Source organism: Colletes latitarsis, chromosome 1 (assembly GCF_051014445.1).
Source record: "Colletes latitarsis isolate SP2378_abdomen chromosome 1, iyColLati1, whole genome shotgun sequence".
NCBI classification, from domain to species: Eukaryota; Metazoa; Arthropoda; class Insecta; order Hymenoptera; family Colletidae; genus Colletes; species Colletes latitarsis.
In genome coordinates, this window is record NC_135134.1 from 44,640,458 (window position 1) to 44,663,795 (window position 23,338).

Below are 23,338 nucleotides of genomic sequence, written 5' to 3' on the forward strand. Positions count from 1 at the left end.
AAAAAAAAAGTTTCAAATCGTTCTAAAAAAATTGTTTTCGGTTACGGGGGTCAATAATAACCATTTTTGATGAATAGATATACCGCCGAATTCCTACGCACTTTCGAGAAAAAAATTCGAATGGGTGCCTGAATTTTTCGGCGATGATTTTCATTTCAGTTAGTATTTAGATTAAATCGCGACAAAATTAATTTTGTACTACTTTAGTTGTATGTAATAAATAAAGTTGATACTGTGGTTTTGTTCTTACATGATATTGGGATAAGAACGTACATTGTTACGATTTAGTTATATCGATGTAAAATACAATTTTTTTATTAATGTTAATTATTAACATTAATTGCATGCTGTTATAAAATATGTGGAATATGTATGACATTATGGCATTTTATTACTGAAAATATTTGGTATTATGCTCATTTATTTATTTCAAGTTAATAACTGTTACAAAATATAGTTTATTCTGGGATTTCCATCTTTAAGTATTTTAACATTTTTTCTTACATGTATGAAGAAATAATAACTATGTTAATAGATAATACAAACTTATCAATGGAGCAATATAAATTGTCAATATATCCATGATATTTACATGCAAACCATAATTGTCCATATATACATGTAACGCAAGTAGCACCAAATAGGAATGAAAGTTGTAAAAAGATTTATATATTCATAGAGTTGATGGTTGGATATCACAGTAGAACAGTTCAAATTCTATGCATTTTGTGAGGGGATGTTTTTTCACTGCTGCTGATGTAAATATATTGTTTGTACGATTGTTTTGATCATTAAACAATTTTCCCCGTAACAACGATTGCAGTCTGTGATTACTGATAACTGTAGAGAAAGATTAAGTGGAGAAACAATAAAGCGAAGTGAAGATAGTTAGAAATAAAGATTATTATTACAAATATTTACAATTAATGTGTGTAAGTAAGATCAGGTTGATCTATGCACAATAAAACATTTAGAAATTATACATAACTATTACGCTATAGCTTATCTTAACACATATTACCTGTTATATTTGTAGATTAAAATATCTTGCACGTTCAGAAATTTTGATTTGTCTTGGAACAATGTGTATAGACTTAGTAGAACGGAAATGGCACTCTGATTCACGGTGAAATGAAATAATTTCTTCCGTTTTCATAAACCACATGCTCTACGTTCACAATTTATTATGAACACTATCGTGGAATGTTTTTGTTGACTTGAATGTAATTATAAACTTACTAAATAGTAAGTAACATGTTCGTTATAAGGTAACGTGCAACTTTCTCGAATGCATTCTCATCTTACTCAACAAATTTAAGTTGCTAAATTTGGTAGAGAGAAGGCCCTATTATCGATGGTAGAATACATCTTCAAAGGTTGTGAGGTGAATAACGAAAATCGTGTATTTCATTCAAGTTTTCATATTCCAGCTATATTGCTTGTTCGATGGTACCTTTCGTTTTTTTTTTTTAATTTAAATTCGTTTATTATTTCACGAGAAAGGATAATGTTAATCAAAGGAAACAAGGACATGTTTTAAATAGGTGTACATATTTAGTCGATTTTACATTTCGTTACCATAATTCAAATCGTGGTCATAATTTGTTCACAGAAGTGGTTGCAATGCGGTTTAGTAATTCACTGGCATAATTAAAAAATTTACATTGTTCGTGGTTACAATTACGCATTAAAATTGCCAAATTTTTATTCGATTAATAAGATTATTAATTATTCCGTGTTTCGACGTTTGCATTGTACATTAGAAGAATAGAGCAAAATGGTAATAGTAGCTCGTACAATTGTTCACCGCGAAACGCGGTGGATATACGACGCGTGTATATTAGATCCCTTATGATTACGAATTACTTATGAAACTCAAGACTAGCATTGATCAATGGCCTCCCCTTCAAGCCCGGGATTTCTTGCTTTTCAGCTTGAACCATCCCGCGCTCTTGTTCGGATCGCGTGGAACAGACGTGGACCTGCTTAGTTCTGGTTTCGAATTAACGCTCCGTGACTTGGTGGCCAACGATTCCGTAGACACAGTTCTATCCACCTTCTGTTTGTCCTTTGATTTCAACGTACTGCGATTGATCGTGCCTGAAAGAGTAAGCGTTTCAACGTTAGTACGGTATCGATTTGTTATAAATACAATTACTATGCTACGGAAAGAACAGAATCAACTAAACGCTGAAACTATCCCCCATCTTGGGCTTGTCTTTTTTATTTAACAATAGAGATCATGTGCATTTAGGTTTGCTTGGAGGAACGAGAAATAGAGAGACAAAGTAGCCGAATTAGTAGTGACATTGTGATTTGTAATTTTAATCTAGTAAGTGTCAATTACCATCACGGGGCATGATAGTAAAGTGAGAGACTCCTACCCGGTCTAATTTCGATTCCCCATAGCTCCTACATAAGTTTTTTTTCTCTTTAATATAGATAAATTATCTTTATTTATAACACTAATTATTCTTCACTTGTGAAATACATGGTTCTCTTAATGCTTCCTTTTGTTTTCAATTACTGTGGAATGGAGGAATTTTACTTGATTAACAATACCAAATTTTTATATTTTTATATACGTTATATATTTTAATAAATATAAAGAGACTTTATTTTAAAAGTTAATTGGTATTTCTATGTTTGAATTTCATTATTATATTAAGAGAAAAAACTTGTGTAATTATCGAGAATCGAACTTGGGACCTACTGGTAGGAGTCTTTTACTTTACTATCACACCCCATAGTTGTGATTAATAATTAATGTTATATATTCATAAACCTGATAATTAAATCTACAAGTGTGTAATATTTCAACAAAATCGGTAACCCGAAGGCCTTTCTCTTTCCTTGTTAGTTGATTTTGTTCCGGCTATAGCTCGTACTACAATCCAATGGCGGATGAGAATTAGATCGCAAGGTTTACCGGTTTTCGAGAGATTGTCCTTGCTTCGTCGAGCGTCTTTTCCTCGACGACTTAATGTCTCGCGACTTCTTTGTCTGCGCCTTATGGTCGCCATTGGCTTCGGGTGCAGTTGTTGATCATAATTTATTTCGAAAGGTTCTCTGTAGTGTCGCGGCTTCCAAGGCGCGAGAACGCTTACGCTCCTCGATACTGTTCTCGTATGCGATTGTAGAGGTCTATTTAATTCCTCCCTACTTGCTGCTCTGCGTCTCTCGTTTGGACCAGGTATTTCGCCCACTGAAAGAACGCGATAACGATTAAAGCCTGCAATTAATCTCTGATCAATATTCGTTAACATCCTGTATATTATTTTGTAACCATTACACAGCTGATCGTAATAGACTTCAGAGAGTCTCACCTGTAGCAGCATGGAGGTATACAACAGATCTTTGCGATCTCTGAGAGTTCTGACTCTGTTGGCTGCTGTCCCCTGTCGTACTCTCACCGGAAGACAACGCGCTTTCGGCCAGTCTCGGTGGTTTCCGTGGCGGCGACAAAATGCCCAAATTGTGGCGACTGGAATTCGTAACATCACGCCCTGAACAGGCATGGTCGTCGGCTCGTTTGTTTCTGTAACGTGAGAATAATTACTATAGCACCGGTGATAACCGATTAGGTTTCAATTATCGTTAATTCGGTTTTGTGTAAAATCATCGATAGAAAAGGGTTTCGTTTACAGTTGCGGACAAAATTAAGTGAACAGCTAAACGAAATAAGCATAAATTAAATTTAACGAAGTAGTATAACTAATTCATACCTATTTCCCTTACCTGTCCACTTAATTTTGTCCGCGACTGTAGGCAGCACGATTCTCTGTTAAAAATATAACGCGTATTTCAGTATACCTGCGATCTCTGTTAGACGAAACGGACTCCTGATCCGTATCGCCGAAGAAACGTAGGTTCTTCTGCACCGAGACTCGTTCGGGCGCGGACGAGACTTCCTCGTCCTCGGTGCCAGTTGTCAAGATCTCGCTCTCCGGTATCCGGGGCTTCTTATCCACCGCCTGGAACAACGAAATCATCGATTATCGCGGCGGTAACGGTCACGGTTTGCGGAAAAAATCACCGTTTGCCGTGGGCAGCGCGCGAACAGGGAAACAACGGTGGTAACGGAGAGATTATTCGTATCAGCGAGCATCATCGACGGATCGAACGGAAAGCGGAGGACGAGAGAAAACGTGCGCGCTTTCTACGCGAACAGAATGAGCGCGCGGACTTTCTGGCTTCGATTAGGTCCCAAAACCTTGATCGAGTCGATGTTCTCCTATACCTGAGATACCATCTTGGTAGTAGCCTGGTGCGTGGAATTTCGGTACCTTATCGTGCGTCCACGAGACGTTGGCTAGGATGGAATCAAGGCCAGGGTAACATCGTTCAGAGAAGATTTGTTGGCATCGACAAACTTAACATAACGACGGGGCATTTTCATTAAAACTTTCCTATACGATAGGTGATTTTAATGACATAGAATTTATTGAAATTTTTATTGTATTCATCGTTACTATTCTGAGCTAACGACTACGTCAATACATTGTTTCGATACGGTTAGATAGAATTCAATCTGTTACTACGAACGCGTACGTATAGCCAGTATTCAATGTGGTAGCACGGAAGGAATTTTGCGAATATGTCTAGAAAAAAGTTGTTCACAATCTTATTTTCTGTAACATATTTTACAATCATTAAAATCGGAGTTGAGGTCCCCTAAAGTAAATAATTATCATAATTAAGAATCTAACAAGTGGAGGGGATTCAGTTTGTATGTAGTCTGCCATCATCCCGTCTCCTAATAGTAGGCACCAATCGGATCACAGCACCTCCACACGGGGCCCCCAGAACCCTGTACTAACTTGTTCGCGACTGGTAGGAATAAAACGGATCATGGACCCATGGTGGTGTTCTTAATTTATAGACTTAACCAAAACGTCTTTACGCGCAATATGGAAAACGTCGAGAGCGCTGATAATTCTGGATCATGGCCTCTGGTGTGACGCAGTCGTAGGTTCTTTGCTTACGCGATCTAGAGATCTTTGCGAATCAACGTGAAATAGAATAACGCTGAACACAAAGGTATATTCTTCGAGCTGGGGATAAAAATCGTTGCTTCCCGCTCGTTTCCATCTGTGGCGCCTTCATGACTCATGATCCTCCTTCTCGTACCGTCCGACTCGCCCGATAGATCATCGTCCACGGCGAGATTCACGCGCACGCAATCATCCCGAACGGCCTCTATCGAGGCGGCTAGGATCGGAATCGGGGCCCTGGACAGAGATTATTCCGCGGACCGATGGTTAAGCTAGGCAGCCCCCTGGATCGGCACTTAATCTCGCGATTAAATTAAACCACAGAGCGCGGAGTTAGTTAAGCATTTAATCAAACTGGTAATTGGAGGTTGTACTGGCCTAATGGCTCTGCTCCGTAGCGACCCGCGTTGACTGATGAATGCACCGGCTCACTCGGCTCGCCGCAAACCCGATAACCGGACCCACGATCCATCCGTCCGCTCGTTATCGGATTTAACTCTCAAAAATGTTCGACTTGGGATTTTTAGGCTCCCAACGCCCACTTCCTCTACGTGGGGAGCATCGAGCGTCAGGGAGTTGGGACGCGAACCGTACAATGTGCCGAAAATCACCGTCTTTTCTAATCGTTGCGTCTCAGGAATTTCGAGATAGGTACAGAGTTTTCTAATAAGAACGACAGAACTTTCAATAATCGTAGCAGCCAACGCGTTAAAATTATAATTTAAATTAAATTAATTTTCACACCTAGAATTTGGAATCGAAAAATCGGAAAAAATTCTTGAACACGTATCTCGATAACCACAATGCACCAGATTTTTTACGTAATTTTCGTACTTGATTAAATACGGAAAATACGTACAAATTCGATAATCCGAATTTTTCCTCTAACTACCCTTCCGAACAAGATAGAGGGTTGAAACTTGGCACAGAATGTTTGATGCTGATGCTCTATCGATGGATCCATCGTATGTCAAATTTGGTGTAAGGGCACATTTGACCCTCTTATTCGGCTGTACCCTTTATTATCAAAATTTTTATTCAATAGTCAACAATATTGAGTAGTAGTCTGATAAGCGAAATACCTTTTTGAAAGTTATAGAGGTGTATATGTTGTGTGGACCACCCTGTACGAGTTTAGTCGCTCTTGGCTAATAGTTTGAGAGATACTTCGTGTACAATTTTCGGTGTTGCGAGAATATTTTTAGAACTGGTATTTTTGTTTACACAGCTCTGAAATTTCATTTATATTTATATAAAATACATAATCATCTACGTTATTGATAATATGATGGTACTTGGTTGGTATTTGCGAAGATATTTAAAAGAAATTTACATAATATATTTAAGAATATGTTTGAATCAGTAAATATTGTCAATCGTATATTTAGAAAATATAAATGAACATACTTAGAAATACATAGGTAAAAGAAATGATCACTTTTGGGTAGAGAGTTGTTTTTTGCGCGAAACGTGTACCGCGTCACCGCGAAGGCGTTTATCGCATTATTATACATAAACCTAATAAAGTTTCATAGTACAGAGAGTCCATTCTCTACAAAAACATCGCCCACTCGCTACCAGTTTTGGAGCGAGTCTCATGCATACATTTGTTGAATTTGATTGCTTTAGAGAACTGTACCCAGTGAATGATGTCACGAACGAGAATACTTTACGTTGCATGCTCTTGTTTAACCATTCAACATTTAATGTTTGGCAATTTTTGCAAAATAGTTATTTACGATCAACGCATAGGAAAGAAATGCAAAGAATTAGAACATTTTTATCAGAGAATGTGTGTAACGTATGTGACTGACTTAGAAGTGTCGCAGTGTTTAAAAATTTTTTGTTTCTCATTGTTTTCTATCATTTTTTTTTTGACCCATTCAAGATAAAAAAACATCGAATAACTGATCGAGAATGGACTCGATTTTCGATCAGTTTTCAGGAATCGTAATAGTTAATTTCGATGAAAAAAATTTGACACGGTGAATGGATAGTATTCGAAACGAGAATTTCAACTTACTTTGATATTCGATTTGTTCTTCCTGGATAACGACTTGAACCAGCCCTTTCGTTCGGCTTCTTGTCCCTGATTTTCCCTGGTGAGGGTGTTACTCGACTCGCAAAAGGTTTCCTCGTCTCTGGTGAGCGTACCCGTAGATCTCGACAGCCTTGTTGGCCTGGGTGGACTTGGACTGCCGCTGGGAGTGGATAGGCGTCTGCGTTGGCTGTATTCCTCCTGCGAATATACGCAAAATATAAATGCACTATCGTCGAAGAATTTACAAATTAAATATTCGACATTCGTTTGTAAAGTGGAAAAGATTTTGCGAATGTCCTTAATTTTCGAAGTCGATGAATACTTAGAAAATGATACAAATTTTCTGGCAAATTGTCACGAACTTTTTTTTTGTCTTCGTCAAGACTCTTATTATACTCTTATAATATTAATTATTATAGCCATAATAGGGACCAGCGTGAGAGGCCTTCAAAAATTTGTTAGAAATGGGCGGACATGTAATTTTTCGCTGCAAGTTATGAAGCAAGAAATCATGCAATTTCCTTAAACTATAAGACAGTAGCTTCAGTTGCACGTACGGATTTTTAGAAATAATTATTTATTATAAAATGATGGAACTTTGAAGGAAAAATGTCAAAAAACTGTGACAAAGTCAATATTTCTTTTAACACAACATCGAAACTAATTATTCGATCAAATATTCTGCATATTACATTTTCCACATCTACTAAGTCTTCTGTAACTTTGTTACTCTTGCGAATTTTACTTTAATATTTTAGGGGGACATTCTTAAAATTCCAATCATTGAAAAGAGATAAAAAAAATTTCGATTTTTCCAATTCGTCACAGTGGTTTCCCCCCATAAAGCAACCTGTTTCTCAGAGTATCCATAGGGCGTTTCTGTCTGTTGTTTCGACTAGCGATCGAAACGAGAAGCAGTCTTTCGCGTGTATTTGCACAGAGCATTAAGATCTTCGATGTACCGTGTCGGTTGAAGAACAAAACTGGACCCATCGTCGAGGTAATCCGATCAGAGGCGAATCACGTGGGTGGTATAACTTGATTCGCGCATTGGTAGCTGGAGGGTTCGGTTCTTTCCGTTCCTTCCAATTATTTCGTTACCCAAAGTCGCGGGGGGAGGGAAATTAGATGAAGATAACGATGGTTCCCGCGACTGGTTACAGAGGGTACCGCGTTCCCGATCATCGTCGTTTCATTCCGCTAGCCGCGAGATCATCGCAAGCGCGTCGACTCGGACGCGCAAAACTCCGCGCAGCAGACGCGTGTCCGTTTTATTCCCGACGACGTCTACGTCGTCATTATTATTATCATGTTTTGCATCACCACCATCATCAACGCTGCCATCTCCGTCATTTACCCTTGGTCCATCGCATGCATAACGCGTCGGGAACGGAGAGCTTCGGGCGTTTTATCGCAACTCTTGCCTGTTTATTCATCGATACTCTACAAAAGAGCCGGCGGTACGGCAAGTAGACTATCCAACGTGTGCTCTATCCGTGTTCCCGCTATAAGAAAATACTAGTTCTCGTGGAAGAGTATAATCCCCGCCGGGAAAATACGGTTTTGTTCCCTCGACCGATGCGTTTCTTCGGCTTCGGTGAATTGTGCCCGATTCTGTTAAAAATTATATACTGCGTGCGATAACTATGAAACCACCCTAAAATTTTCAATTTTATATACAGTGACTGTCACTTAAAACTATACAGCTAACGATTCAGTCGATTTTCATTTAAAATACAGATACAGGCATATAGCTCAATGCTGCTTTGTTTAATATATTACTAAAGTCGGAACTTTCAGTAATTGTTAGTACAACAAATGCAAATTCTCACTACGTATGAAACCAGCCTGTTAGTAAAAATCGTACAGTACTTATCTTCGTTTATATTTGATATATGCAGCTATGTTAATACATTACTGACTGATTTCAAATTAAACGAATCTAACCCGAAATCTTAATGTTACCCTTAACCTAAGCTTGGCTTCTCCTACCAAGGTGACGAAAACGCATAGTGTTAATCGGTGGGAGGATTGGTCAAGCTAATCCTCAAAGTTGTCACCATGGCAGGGTGTTTCTTACCCTTTGCCACTTTCCCGCCCACCCTGCTGTCCAGTGTCCAGGTACCCCATGCAAGGGTGAGCGAAAACGTTGCTCCTTTTATAAATAAACAATCTTTGGGGGAAGCCAAAGACCCCCAGTCAATCGCTATTGAGGCAAGGAAGAGCTTCAAGGATTCCAAGTCCCGTGTGGAGTTTGGAGACTCCTTAATGACCGTAACGTAATTTATCAAGTAAAAATGTCTCGAGGTCCTAATCCTTAAAAACAGCGGAAAAATCACGTCCCTATCATAAACCCCGTGATGTTAAGGTTCCTTTAGAATCCTTAACAGTCGGAATAAACAAGAGTTCGGGTAAACAGAGTCCCGTTGTACATTTTGTGTGATTCCCTCCGTTGGAGAGGCATATCCGTCGTGTCGATTGATTTAAACGTCATGCAGTGACGCAGGTATGGGTCACGTCGTGGCGAACGTGTTAAAAAATATCTACGAGAACGAAGGCATCGTCAGGTTGGCGAGCTCGGGCGATTTATGACGAAGAGGAAGCTGGCAATACAACAATATAAAAGCATAACTCAGACGTTGTTCGCGTACGTTTGCAGAAGAAGCCGAAAGACGGCTGGCATCCGGCAATACACCTGCACTCGTTATATATTCCAGGAGAAGAGGGCACGCAGCGTTCCCGGCGCGGACGGCGCGAAAGACCGCGAGCTACGATCAACCCGAGCGGTGCATGCGTTACCAGCGTACCTTTCGATACGCAATATAATAACATATCGCGCGTACGCGGCCATGGCCCGTACCCACCGCATAAACTCTTAAATGACTCACAATGAATAGCCCATATCGCGGAATCATCTGCATAGTACAAGCACGGCGCGCTTCCCTCGTACTCTCCATATATACGAGCAACAATATCTCGTATGCTTTCCATAACGAGTCGTGGCACGTACCGACGACGACGACGAAGACGACGAGGACGCGTACGACGACGACGACGACGGCGAGGAAGAAAAGGAGAAAGAAGACAGAGCAGAGGGTTTTGTACCCTGGAGGCATTGTGACCCACGCACCGCCCTGTTAACTCTTACAGTACCGCGGTACTGGTCTTCCTCTTCTACCGTTTTCTTTCCCTCTCGGTTGATTCTTCCTTTCCTCTCGTCTCCGCGCGTCGGCCTTCTCTGTACACTCCAGCTTCGTCCAGGAACGCGTTATACCGTGGCTACTCCCTCGCAGAAACTGGCGTGGGCCGTCGAGATTGGGCTAGGTCGGTTACGTACCTAAGCGCTCGTCCGCTCGCCGCCATCGGGCGCGTGTAGGTACACGCGTGCTGCCCGCCTGCACGCACCTACGGGCCCCGTTGGGCCCCGTTGTCTCCCCCCCCACCATCGCACGCGCGCGCCACACCACGTTGCGCGTGTACACTTGCGCGTTGCGCGTAATCATTTAAAAAATAACGAACCAATTGAGGATTACATAAGATTCCAAATAATTACATTGACATATCAGGTGCACAACTTTGCTTCAGTCGTTTTTTCCCGAAATCTCTCAGGTTCAACTCGTACGACACCCAATTTTCTTGCTTCTGAATCATTCCCATTCTTAAGTTTGACACGGGTCGCGATCAAGCAATGAACTTTTTTTAAACTGTCGGCGAATAATGGCGCGAACACCCTGTATATATACAGATTATATCGTTTCGTTTAAAAGGAATTAAAGTTTCCGCGATAATTCGAATTCTTTTTCTTGTTTCGATCATTGATTCAAGCCATCGTAATTTCCATAAAATACAGCGAACTTTTACCCTCTTTTTTTGGTTTTGTTTTTTTATATACAGTTCATTTATGGGAAAACTGTAGGTGAATAATGGCACGAACACCCTGTATGCATATTTGAGCGTATATCGTAACAGGCCGCGCGCTCTCGCCCTGTTCATCCTCGACGCATAACTCTGCAACATTAAACCGTCCGCCGTAGGTCAGCGTAGATTACGCATAAATCCAAGGGTGAGGCGATTTACGACGTCAACCGACACCCCTTTTAACCCCACGGATTTTCTCTTCCTTTGTCCGACCGAGCTTTTTGGCGGGAAGAAGAGAGAATCCATTAATGCGCCAAAGATTCACCTCGGCAACGGACAAAAGAAACCCTTCGCGGGTAGAATTTGCGAGTTACGGTCCAATTGATTACTTTCATTAGCTATGGTACGAAACATTTCGAGCTGGTTATGCGTATAATAAATTATCCTATTACTTTAAGATTATATTAGAATCTATTCGAATAATTGCAACTTACTTGTTCTTCTCAGGATCTAATTTTTACTATATGTTTCGTATTTCTGTGGTACCACAGCCCTTATCTTCCCCTGATTCTGATTCACGTAACTTTTTCCTATTTCCAAAAATTAAAATGCATCTACGGAAGTCGTTATTTTGGAATTGTGAGCAACAACCAAAAACTCGTAACAGACTAATCGATAGCAGTTCTAGTCGAAGGCTTCTAGCACTGTTTTCAGGAGTGGTTACAACGTCCACGATAGCGTACGACTTCCCAAGAGAAACGTCGATTTATAATTAAATATATTATTAAGTTTGCATATTATACGTTACACGATTATTGACTTTAAAACGTTGTGCACGCATATTTTTTACCGCCAGTCACGAAAATGATATTCCAATCTCGACTGGTCATCTTCTTTGATCAACCAAGCACTTCCTTCCCGCCAGCTATTAAAGATAAACGCCGTTTGATTATAATAATTTATAAACCGTCGTATACGAATAACGATTGTTCCAGATATCGCGTATAATCGTTTTTCTCCCTACATGCGCGAAAACTAGCCGCGAGCGCCAAGGAGATACGGTTGTACGACGTTTACCCGCAAACTATGTTGCCCATGCCCGCGGTACTAATACGGTCAGATCGACATTAACATCTACAAGATTCTCATCATCGATAACACGCAACGAAGTGGGGCTTGAAATCGCCGCGTAAATCCTCCCAATTAAGCTTCTTCCCACCCTACGAATCGTTTCCCGAGAAACGCACGCGTTTTAACGAAGTTGATCAGCATCTATGCACGCCAACGAATCCTTCGTCCTTTTTCCCCTTTCCTCCCCTCTTTCCCTCCTTTTTTTCCCCCCCGGTGGTACGGGCGCGCGCGGGTGCACGAGAACGAGGCGTAAATCGGTCGTACAGCAAAAAACTGTTCATCTTAAATGGAATATACGCAGATTGAAACTAACTCTCTTTGCCGGATCCCGCGGTCTTGCAATTTCTTTTGGAATCGGCGTGGCGAGAGAGCCTCTGCCGGGGATTACGGTGTGGTATCGTAAAACCGAGCCCGGCCGCTCGGGAGTTTAAGGGAATTGAAAGCGAGGGAAGCGAAACAAGAGGGAGAGACAGACGAAGACGTCGAAGAGGGAAGGAGCACGACGGAGAAATAGAACGCGCACCGTATAATGTCGGCGCGATAAAAAGTATAATGAGAGGGTGATCCCGCCGCTGTAAGTACAAAGGAATATTACACTAAGATCTGTAACGTGCAAAGCCGCAAAATAAACGAATCGCGCGTAATGGGGTATCGGCACTCTAGCCCCTTACCCCCTTTTTCCTCCTCCTCCTACCATATCACGGTTCACCTGCACACGCGTGTAACCGGGTACTCGCCTGGTCAAACAGATCTGCAAGAACGATCTGATGTGGCGAACGACCGAGAAAAGTGAAAGAAGGCCGGGGAAAAAGTTGCGGAGACGCAACGCAAGAAGCGCCGATCTTGAATATCGCCGACAGAAGACGAGGCGTGGTTGGATCTTTGGTATGCGAATCGGATAAGATCGTTCTTCCATATGTTTATTCCTGCCCTTAAACGATTCGTAATGCAACATCCGGTAAATTATTATTGACAATGCCGACGCATACTGTCGACTCGTTTGCTCGCCCGCTACGACATTGTGTCGCAGGGTTTTTTCTTCTCACCGCGTCGTTTCGATACAAGTAAATGCATTTTCTGGGGGGTTGGGATCTCTTCTTGTTTTATTTGGTTCATTTCTAGCGGAACACGACGGTCGCCTTTTCTTTCGAATAAAACAGTTAGTAACTTTCTTTTGGCAATTTTACTTACATGGAATATTTAAAGAATCGTTTACGGAATGTCAATCGTGAATTAAACGAAGAAATCAGAGTCCAATGTTCTTATAAGGAACTTGAATCTGGAGTATTCGATACGATAATAGTTACCGGAGTGATTCATTTAACAGGTTATCTGCGTGCTCCTGACAAACGGTCTCGAAAGTCGTAAATTCATATAGCACATGTATCTGAAAAACCTGCTGGCGAAGTAGCTTTGTTGCGTCACACGGTCTTCTGGATGCACCTTTGTCATTAATCATTGTCGATCCTTCATCGCATTCTTATTACGATGTACCGCTGCACTTACGATAAATTAATATCGTGACGACTGGAGCTGGAGCAGAATGTGATGCAGCGATCAGCAGAACATACACGATGTTGTTGTGCACGAGAGTTGTAACAAATTCAGGGTATTGATACAACAACTGATTAAATATAAGTATCGAACGTGTACAGTCGATCGTACGATTCTATTTACACGTACACTGCGGCATAGAGAATCAAAATCAATTAAAAGTTAAACCCTGAAATTAGTTTTTATTTTATTTAAAATTAGTACTCGAAACACGAAATTTTGTGCAATTTTTATGATTCGAAACTGGAGCGAATAAAAATTTGTAGAAATAATTTACGGGAATATTATAATGATACTTTTATTTATACTTAATGAAAGCTGCATGTTTTTCAATATTGCAAATCTATAAGTAAACTTTTACAACAGATTGTAAACGACTACATTCGGATTGTGCTAAACGCCTGACAAATGGGTTACCACGGTTCCATTTTATTGGTTTCTTTTTAAAAAGCGCAGATGAATATAGCTGATAATTGGCAGCTTTGTAGTGAAAATTTTACAAAAATTATCCTTCGATTCATAGAAATTAGTCAGAGAGGATTAATGAATTGCGGGACCATCGCGTTCCATCGGTCAAGCTCAAGTAGATATGACATATGGTTGTTCAAGAATTCTAGTGTGTGACGTTTTTCTTGTTGTTGCACTTTCATGGTCTTTGATTGCTTAATTTGCACAGCAATAGGATCTTTATGGTACAGGGTTAGAAACGAGACTTTTAATTTCTAAAACGTGAGTAGCTCTCTCCGTTGGTCGTGCAATTGTTAAGACGTAACAGAATTGTGCGTTTTATGGTATTCGATCGATGGAGTTCCATAGGACCAAATCGATCAGTCCTGAAAGAAATTGTGGGTCGTATCGGGTCAAACGTTTCAGTCAGTCTTCCTAAGGCTAGCAACTAACAATAAGCTAAAATTACGCGATTGTATCCATATTTTACACACAATACTACGTTCCACTGAACTGTAGAAAGACCAAGTTACGAGTCGTCTTGTTAAAAACTAAATGAGAACTCCTGAAGTTCGTTTATGTTATTTATAATTATTTTTAGATTGTGTCGAAGTATGTCCTGTTTTATGACGATATGCGTCTGCTTGTGGTCTAATTTTAAGATCGAGGACCTTCATTATTTGTAATAATCCTGGATAGCCATCGTTAAATTAAATTACAACTAAATAAGTTGCCAATTATCGCTCTAGCCTAAACATTCTTGATTCACATAGTTATCTTGACCAAAACACTTCCCCTTCATATGAAACCTTTACCATAGCAGAAATAATAAAAGACTTTCAAATGAGAACAGCAAAAAACATTTAGTCTCAAGCGTTACGCATATTACATTTTCTATATCTATTAAATCTTCTGTAATTTTGTCATTTTTGCGAATTTTACAATATTTTAGAATCTTCATTGAAAAGAGATAAACAAAAAATTTCGATTTTTTCAATCCGTCACAGTGGTTTCCCCCCTTGAAGGAAAGTTGATTTTCATTTACCAATTGAAGTAAAATAATTCATCCGAGATTGTGAGTCCACTTAAGGGTTAAGGAACCTGCAGCCTGCCTAATTTTCCAGCCCGGTTCTCGACGGTTGCGGCGCGAAATCGAAAAATGAACGTATGAAAAGAAGGATCGATCCCTTGGAGCATGATTCGCGTTCGTATGGTTCTTGTTCTTGGCGGAGTGCGCAAGGTCGTCCGCTCGGGCGTTGCAGCTCACGGTGGTAACGCCAGCACGAGGTTTCTAGGAGGTTGGAGAGAAGAGCGAGAACGCCGGTAGAAAACCGGATGCACACTTTTGCGCCCGTGTTGCACGGACCAGCGACCACCGCCGCTGCCATTAATAATCGAAGGTCCACGCCGATGGGTGGGTGGGTGACTGGTGGTGCGGTTTACTTTCTTTGGAGCAACAATACTTAGGATCCTCCGTGATACACTTGCCCTGGCTGTCAATGGGGCTGTGCCACGGCATGGGAAAGTCCGAGCTCTCGAGAGATCATTTCAAGACTATTCGAGCGAATCGGCCGGAACGCCCACGGATGGGTTGGCACCCTGCTCCGACCGTGTATATTCCCTTCTACGCTTTGCTACGTACACGTGTGCGCGCGATACACGAGCGTTTCGTATGCCTCCATGCGCTTGTACTTGTATCTCCATCGGCGCTTATAATTGATGAAATGACACCGGGGTAGGAAACGGACGGCCATGACTATCGGACTTTCGTGATCGGTCCGAGACCGCCTCGAGAACTTGCTACACAGTCCGCGGAACACAGGGGGAGAGAGGCAAGGATGAAAAAGAGGAGACATCGATGAGTGTCGGTGAGAGCGAGGCCAAGCGGTGGCTAAGAAGAAGACGGGAAGGGGGAGTGGAAGCGAAGAAACTTCGAATGAGAGCGACCGCCTTGGTCGGTACCTCGCCGATGTCGATGAATATTAATTATTCTGATCGTGACGAGATTCCGCCAGCGTCCTCCTGTGCCTGAATAACCGGCTGCTGATTGCAGCCTATTTGCAAGTTCGCACGACTCGCTCCCTCTGTCCAGGCATCTGTCCCCTTGTGTCTCACGAAAACGATTCGTGATGCAACATCCGGTAAATTATTATTGACAATGTCGACGGCATACTGTCGATTCGTTTGCTTGCTCGCTTCGACATTGTATTGTAGGGTTTTTTCTTCTTACTGTGTCGTTTCCTCACAAGGAAATGCATTTTCTGGGGGGTTGGGATCAAGGGAATGTTCTAAATAAATATTAGATCGTGTAACAAGTTCTTTTCTAAGAAAATATAGTCAATTTTTTATACGATTCATCTACTCAATGATTATTAAAGTCTACGGGAGCGAAAGACCACCACGGTTGCGTCTCTGCCTTTGAATAAGTTCTGGAATAACGCGGTGCAAACGTTCTCACAGCTGTTCAAAATGCTCGAACCTGCCTCATTCCACGGCGCGGCGTTTTCCTAACCACAAAACGAATTCTCATGCTATAGTATCTTACCATGAATTTAACAGCGCGCGCGCACAATGCGCGCAAACGGCGCAATTGTTGAGACATCGAGCCAAGTTCCCTCGTCACCCTACGTCGTTAACCATCGCGAAATTATAAAAAAGCCGTGAGTTCCGATCGAGCTGTGCTTACCCAGAAAAACGATCCATTGTGAATCGTCACGCCGCGTGGTTCCCGCAGTGACAAGCTGCATCCTAATCCACCAGTCGATACTTACGTTCTAGGCGTACAGGATATCTTAAAATACGCGGAGCAACCGGAGAGAATACGATTCTTCGTAAAAAAAATTACAATTTATTCTTCTTTGAACATATAAAAATTGAAAATTTCAGAGTGGTTTTATACCTATGACACGCAGTGTATTATATTCTTCGGCAGAATATTGTCTCTTAACACAATTTCAAATATGGTATACTTTGTTTTTCGTTATTTTAACAGCAACCTATAAAAATTGAAAATTTCAGAGTTTTACAGCTATGATACACAGTGTATCATGTTTTGTAGCCTATTCTTAAGATCTGTGGATTTTGGTTATCTTCTAGACGCATCCGTCGATTGATCCGTAGTTCACGGTTACGTATGGGTCGTAGAGGTAATAGAGCCGCTTTTAGTTGCAAGAAAGATTGTATCTGTTTGGTATCTCGTCTCACCCGTGGCGGCATTAGGTTGCAAGTGCACACTGTGCCATCTACACACGACCGAGGTTCGCGATACATATTGACCAGTCGAAACACCGAAGACCCGACGCCGCTTAAAGATGCTCCACGGGTAGTTACCACGGGAAAGATGTATCTGCCGGTGCCACCTACTACAAACCGACTAGCCCCGACACGGGGATTTTAAGATGCTCGAAGTCGAACAGAAAAGAAGAAGATATAGATAAATAGATGGAGACGGGGGACGGGCGAGAGCGTGGAAGAGGGACGAGGATGAAAACGTGGAAGAGAGAGAAAAAGGGAGGAAACACGGCGCGCAACGCGGCAGGTAGAATCGTATCGGCAAATTGCAATCGACGACTGCCTTGTCGGCAACTTCTCGTGGCAAGAGGAAGGCGCACCGATAAAGAAAGAAAACACGTTTAAAACGGAGCAGAAGCGAGACAGAGGGGTTATCTACTATCCTGCAAGTGATACGAATATCCGGGCATTTTTAGGTCTTCGGGGCTAAGAGTTATCGGCAGTGCACGTTCCCGGGAATCGCAATCCGCTATTCTCATTGATACCTTCCGCTTTCCATACGCGTGGGCCGTACGATCTACATATATAGTCGAAGCTGTCGGATAAGACCGGGTTAGATCGTACACGTTACCGGGGACGGAACGATCGTTCTCAGACTATAAATCGTAACGGTGTTTCCGCCAAAACAACGCGTTAATACATATTTCTAAATAACGACCGGACACGATGCAGAGTCAACGGTAATCCGAGGTTTCTTCCGTGAATCTTTCTTTGAAATCTGTTGAAACGAATGCGTATCCCTAGTAGACATATAATATTAAATTACATTTTCAGTACATTCGACGAAAGAAATAATAATAAAATTATAGTTTTCACGGATCGTCGGTTAAGTTTAAGATGGAATCTACGTGTTCCAATTCAAGTTGATCGTAATTTAGAAATTAAATCGTTGCCAAAATTATGTTACGTCGCTACAAAATGGCTACGCGTTGGCGTCCCTTGCTCGAATTCCAACAACAGCTCGACTACGAGAGCGGATGTTTTCGCATAGGACGAGGCACGGAGGCGCGCTAGGATTCGTTAATGGTACAACTATTTCGAGAATCTCGCGATCTCACGGCCGAGAACCTTTTAACCCCTTATCTATCTCGCCCAACCATGCTGTCGGTGAGCGTTTAAAACACTCCTGCAGTTCAGGAGTTGGTGTTCCCTCGCTACGGAGTTTCTTACAATGCGCTTCGTTGTTATTGTTATTGCGGCGTGTACATCAGCTCGGGAGTATAAACGATATACCGGCGGCCGTCCGTGTAACAGACTGTGAGAAATCATCATCGTGCCGGGAAGAACGAGAAGAAGAGGACAGCAGCCGCGCGTTTACTCTCCGCGCCGCGTATCTTCCTCGTCTCGACTCTGAAAAAGACGTCAGGAGACGTCTATCCCCGGGAGGCACGCACTGCCTCGGCTACATCTTCTTCCTTTCCCTTTTGATCTGTATTCATTTCGGCCCCACCTATTGGGAAAGGGTGGATGGCAGTTACCGTTCGAATCTCTTCCTCGTTGTTCCTCACGAATTTTTCGTTGCAATCGTTCCTTTTCCATTGTCCTCTTTATAGAGGGTGGTATACAAATGTTGCATGGCTTCAAGGGGTACATTACGTAGTCCATTTCATCAATTGATCAATTTTGTCTTTTGTAAATAGAATACTATATTTTTTATATCAAAATATGAAAGAACATCGAATTCTGAGTAAAAAAGTATTGACCTTTGTTAGCCCTAAATCTAATAGCTAACGAGTAATTTCACTTCATTTCTTGACAATTATATACAATAAGTAATAATAACTAATGAGTAATTTCACTTTATTTCTCGATAATTTTCACTATTCTGCAGAGATCTGTGATAAGATTGAGTCTCCAATTTGATATCAGTTGAAGAAAATTGTCAAGAAATAAATTGAAATTGCTCATTAGTTATTAGGTTTAGGGTTGATACAGATCAACACTTTTTTACTCAGAATTTCATTTAAGAATACAAAGTTGACCTTCAAATTTCTAAAACGCCTTCACCTATAAAAAAAGTAAATGTCCTACATAATGTACCCCTTTAAACGATACAACATTTGTACACAAAATTTTTTCGTATAACGCACATTTTTGAAGTTATAGAGAAGCTGAACATCTACGTTTTCGTAACAATTTTTGCGAAGGTTATTAAATATTTTTTAGTAAAGGGTGTAAAAACTTCTCTTCGAAGCTTCTGCCTACAATTTATAAACATCTTGTTTCGATAATAGCACAACAATATGCATAAATTTTAATAATTTCGCGCGAAACAAATGAAAACGAAAACGTTTACGTTTCTTCCTCGCTGATTTATCGTATTACATAGCGAAGAGTCTTGCATCGTTGCTGAGAACCGCTATAATTCATACTGTATTGTACACGTGAGGCTATAAAAACGATTAGTACGAATCGCTTCATTAGCTGCTCTCTCGTTCGTTTACGATCACAAGTAAAATGCCATTATACTGAAATTGGACGTTTAATGAAAGCGCGGGAGGTATTGGGAGGCGACCGAGAATAAGTGACCAACCTTTCCACGATACTAACGAGGCTAAGCTCGTGGTATGCCACGTTTCGTAGTAAAGTGCAATTGTAATCCGTTTTTAGTAGCTCATTAGGAAACCGGGGTTTTCTTAACCATCTATCTTTTCCGCGTTCCATCTGCTCCCGGTATGTGCACTTTACTATATTCTGATTGCGTTCAAGTATACTTTAATTTTTAACGAATCAAATCAACGAGACTCGTAATTTGTATCTCGCAAGGTTAAATTTATAGAATATCGCGAAACACAAGGATTTCCAGTGCATCGTGCGATCTTTACTATCGCAGGAGGAAGAAAATGATCAGACTCGGATTAGGAAGAATGTGGTACGCGTAAGGGGAATGTGGTTGGCGTCGAGTAATTATTAAGTAGTAACAGACGTTACGTAGGCTGACCGAATCGTCTGACCCGATACAATTTGCAGTTACTTCCAAAATTGGTCTTCCCTGTTTCCTCATAATAAAAAAGTTACCATTGCGATCTTAATAGTCTCTCAACTGTACACTTTTCTTAAATTGCGTGCAATAATACTAATTAAGTTTCTATGATGTTTCTTGAAATTTTATATCATATTCAGCTTCTGATGGTTCTCATTTATATACTTGTATTGAATCGTTTGTCGCAACAGTTACTCGTATTTATTCATCTTATCCATCCTGGTAAAGGAGAGAACTTGCCGATACTTTTGAAGCTAAAAAACATGCACTCCAATGTTTTAAATGATACAACTCACCATCTGACTATTTGGCATTCAAAAACTCCAGATCGACATGTAAAAAGCTTCAAAAAGTGTTTTCATTTATAAAGTTCTTAATGGATTGGTTGTATCTGATATTTAAACAGAAGCTCAAATATAATTATTCCATATTCGTAAGAAGAACGTAAAGATTATGCAAAAGAAAATCTGGACTGTTGAGCAGTTCTGTTGTTGCATAGCTAGTGTTAGATACATTATTGTGAATTAGGGTTGTTTGAAACATCAAAAACCTCTTGGACCGCGTATGGTTAAGAATTACGTACCGTTTCTGAGTCTGAGGAGAAAAATAGCTAAGGGAACGTTCCCAATTTGAAACGTTCACGTCGGACCGTGCCTACTGTTTATTCGCGAGGTAGTACCGATCGAGTGGAAACGTCCACCCTCCTGGCACGAAGCAGCAGTAACCTTAGTCGAGGATCTAGATGCGATCGTTACAATGTCGGCCGAGACAGAGTGGCGTGAGTCGCGGTCGCTCGTCGGAATAGATGTTACCGTCAGCCGCTACGAGACACCTCAGCGATCACGCGGAACGAAATCGTTTATTTACCGAATGACAGACGCACTTATTCATCGGCGCGATTTTTAAATAACTCGGCATTAGAGAGGGAAAATCCCATTGGCCGATCGGCGTTTATTTCCACGACGAACGATTCGGTTGCAGGGAATTTCATTTTTTAACACGACGAAGAGCACCACGAAAAGACGAAAGATGGAGGATTGAAATATTTCAAATTCATTCGACAGCCCATTCTCTCTCGGTTTCAAGACAGAGTTTATAAGTTTTTCGAGATAACGAAAAAAATACACATATTTTGTTTGACTAAAAATGCATCGTATCGAAACAAGTACAACCTTAATTGCGAAGAAATGAAACAAGATATAAATTAACCTGATACGAGAACAATCGCTGACGAAACTAATTTATGGCATTGAGTACTGTACGAATTCAAAAAAAAAGGAAGGTGAATCGATGTCACGATCGTTGGAAAGGTTATCTGCGAGGTATACCGAGATGATGTTATAAACGTGAGAAAATGTCAAGCGACCGGGTTCTGGAATTTCGTTCGGCAACTTCCGCATGTCAGGCGAAGCGAGATTAGAACGGCCAGCAAGCTCTGATAACGAAGCACTTAATCTGTGAGTGGGCAAAGAATCACATTTGAAATGATCGCTTCTATGAAATAAAAAGTACTTTGATGTTACAAACATTCCTTTGGTATTGTGTCTTAAAATCGGGTATTCTAAAGTCAGAGTGGACCAACACACAACGCATTTAGGCTAGATTTGTTGAGTCCAGCAGCGTTGCTCGAACAAGACACCAATTTTCATTTTTACATTATATTACATTTCAGCTGGACATAGAATTCTTTGACTACTGTTATTACACATGTATCTTTTCGTAATACTATGATTCGATGCAAACACGTGATAATTATTTCATCAGTGTCCAAATGTGGGTAAAGTGGCGAGGTGTTATTTTTTCTCGATTGTTTTAGAGAATACATAATTTTAAACAATAGTTGTCTCGAAAGGAAATAAAGTTGCAATTTTGAAGAGGACTGGCAAAGTATCGGTCATAGAAAATAATGACCAATAAAATTTATTAGAGAATACACAATTTTAAGCAATAGTTGTCTCGAAAGGAAATAAAGTTGCAATTTTGAAGAGGGCTGGCAAAGTATCGGTCATAGAAAATAATGGCCAATATATTGTTGATTAATAAATATGATTCCGATCTTCTGGCGTATGAAAGTTAGATACGGGAAGGACATTATTTATGGAACGACTTGACAATTTGCGGAACGATAGCGATCCGCGTCAAGAATAGCTCACTCTGAGAAAAGAGCTTCCAATTGCTTCCTGGTTTCTCGATAACAGCCTCCACCCAGCCTCGGGACGATAATTCCGGATTAACAACAGGACGTCGGTATCGATTGTTTATCGTGTGAAAGCCGTTCGTGAACGATCGTCCATTACGTTCGCCATGTTGCACGCCGTTCCGCTGCTGCGGAGGGATGGTCTCGAACCTTTCTTAGTATCTGCCCTCGGTAATCTCTTCGCAATGAAGAAGGCACTCTCTCGATCCGGAAATTCACGGAATATCGGTTATAAACGCGATACATTGGAAGAAAATAATAATAAAGCGAACCACGTTCGCGTCCCCTTCGTCGACGTTTGAAAATTGTAGGGACGCTGGTTTCCAAACAAATTGGCGGGGAAGTAGACTGTTCCGTTGTGTTTGATCACATGGCAGTTTCCTACCTGGATTTTTCGTTTCTTATACTTTTTTTTCTATTTTACGTAGTAGGGAATCGTTGTCGATGTTTATTTTATTCGTTACGATGTGACTTGGACATGGTGCCTATTTTGTCTTCTAATGGTTCATTTATACAGGGTGTTCGGCCACCCCTGGGAAAAATTTTAATAGAGGATTCTAGAGTCCAAAATAAGACGAGAATCAAGAATATCAATTTCTTGATGGAGGCTTCGTTAAAAAGTTATTAACAATTAAATTCAAACATTTCAAATCGTTCTGGAAAAATTATTTTCGGTTGCGGGGGTCAATTACAATCATTTTTGGTGAATAGACATACCCCCGAAATCTTGCGCATTTTCGAGAAAAAAATTCGAGTAAGTGCAGAAAGTTTTTGGTGAAAAAAAGACTTTCGAATCGTCTTGGAAAAATTATTTTTAGTTGTAGGGGTCAATTGCAAGCACT

General features: G+C 40.9%; 1 protein-coding gene across 1 annotated transcript in view; it reads right to left on the reverse strand.

Annotated features, from left to right (window-relative positions):
- Window positions 1–885: 885 nt before the first annotated feature.
- Window positions 886–23,338, reverse strand: part of Blo (bloated) — a 190,523-nt gene continuing 168,070 nt past the window's right edge. The window contains exons 4-8 of the mRNA XM_076768507.1: window positions 7,018–7,233; window positions 3,814–3,974; window positions 3,327–3,538; window positions 2,930–3,205; window positions 886–2,100 (exon numbers count right to left, since the gene is read on the reverse strand). Of these exons, the coding sequence (XP_076624622.1) occupies window positions 1,907–2,100; window positions 2,930–3,205; window positions 3,327–3,538; window positions 3,814–3,974; window positions 7,018–7,233 (1,059 nt within the window). The 3' untranslated portion in view covers window positions 886–1,906. The remainder of the gene's footprint in view (window positions 2,101–2,929; window positions 3,206–3,326; window positions 3,539–3,813; window positions 3,975–7,017; window positions 7,234–23,338) is intronic.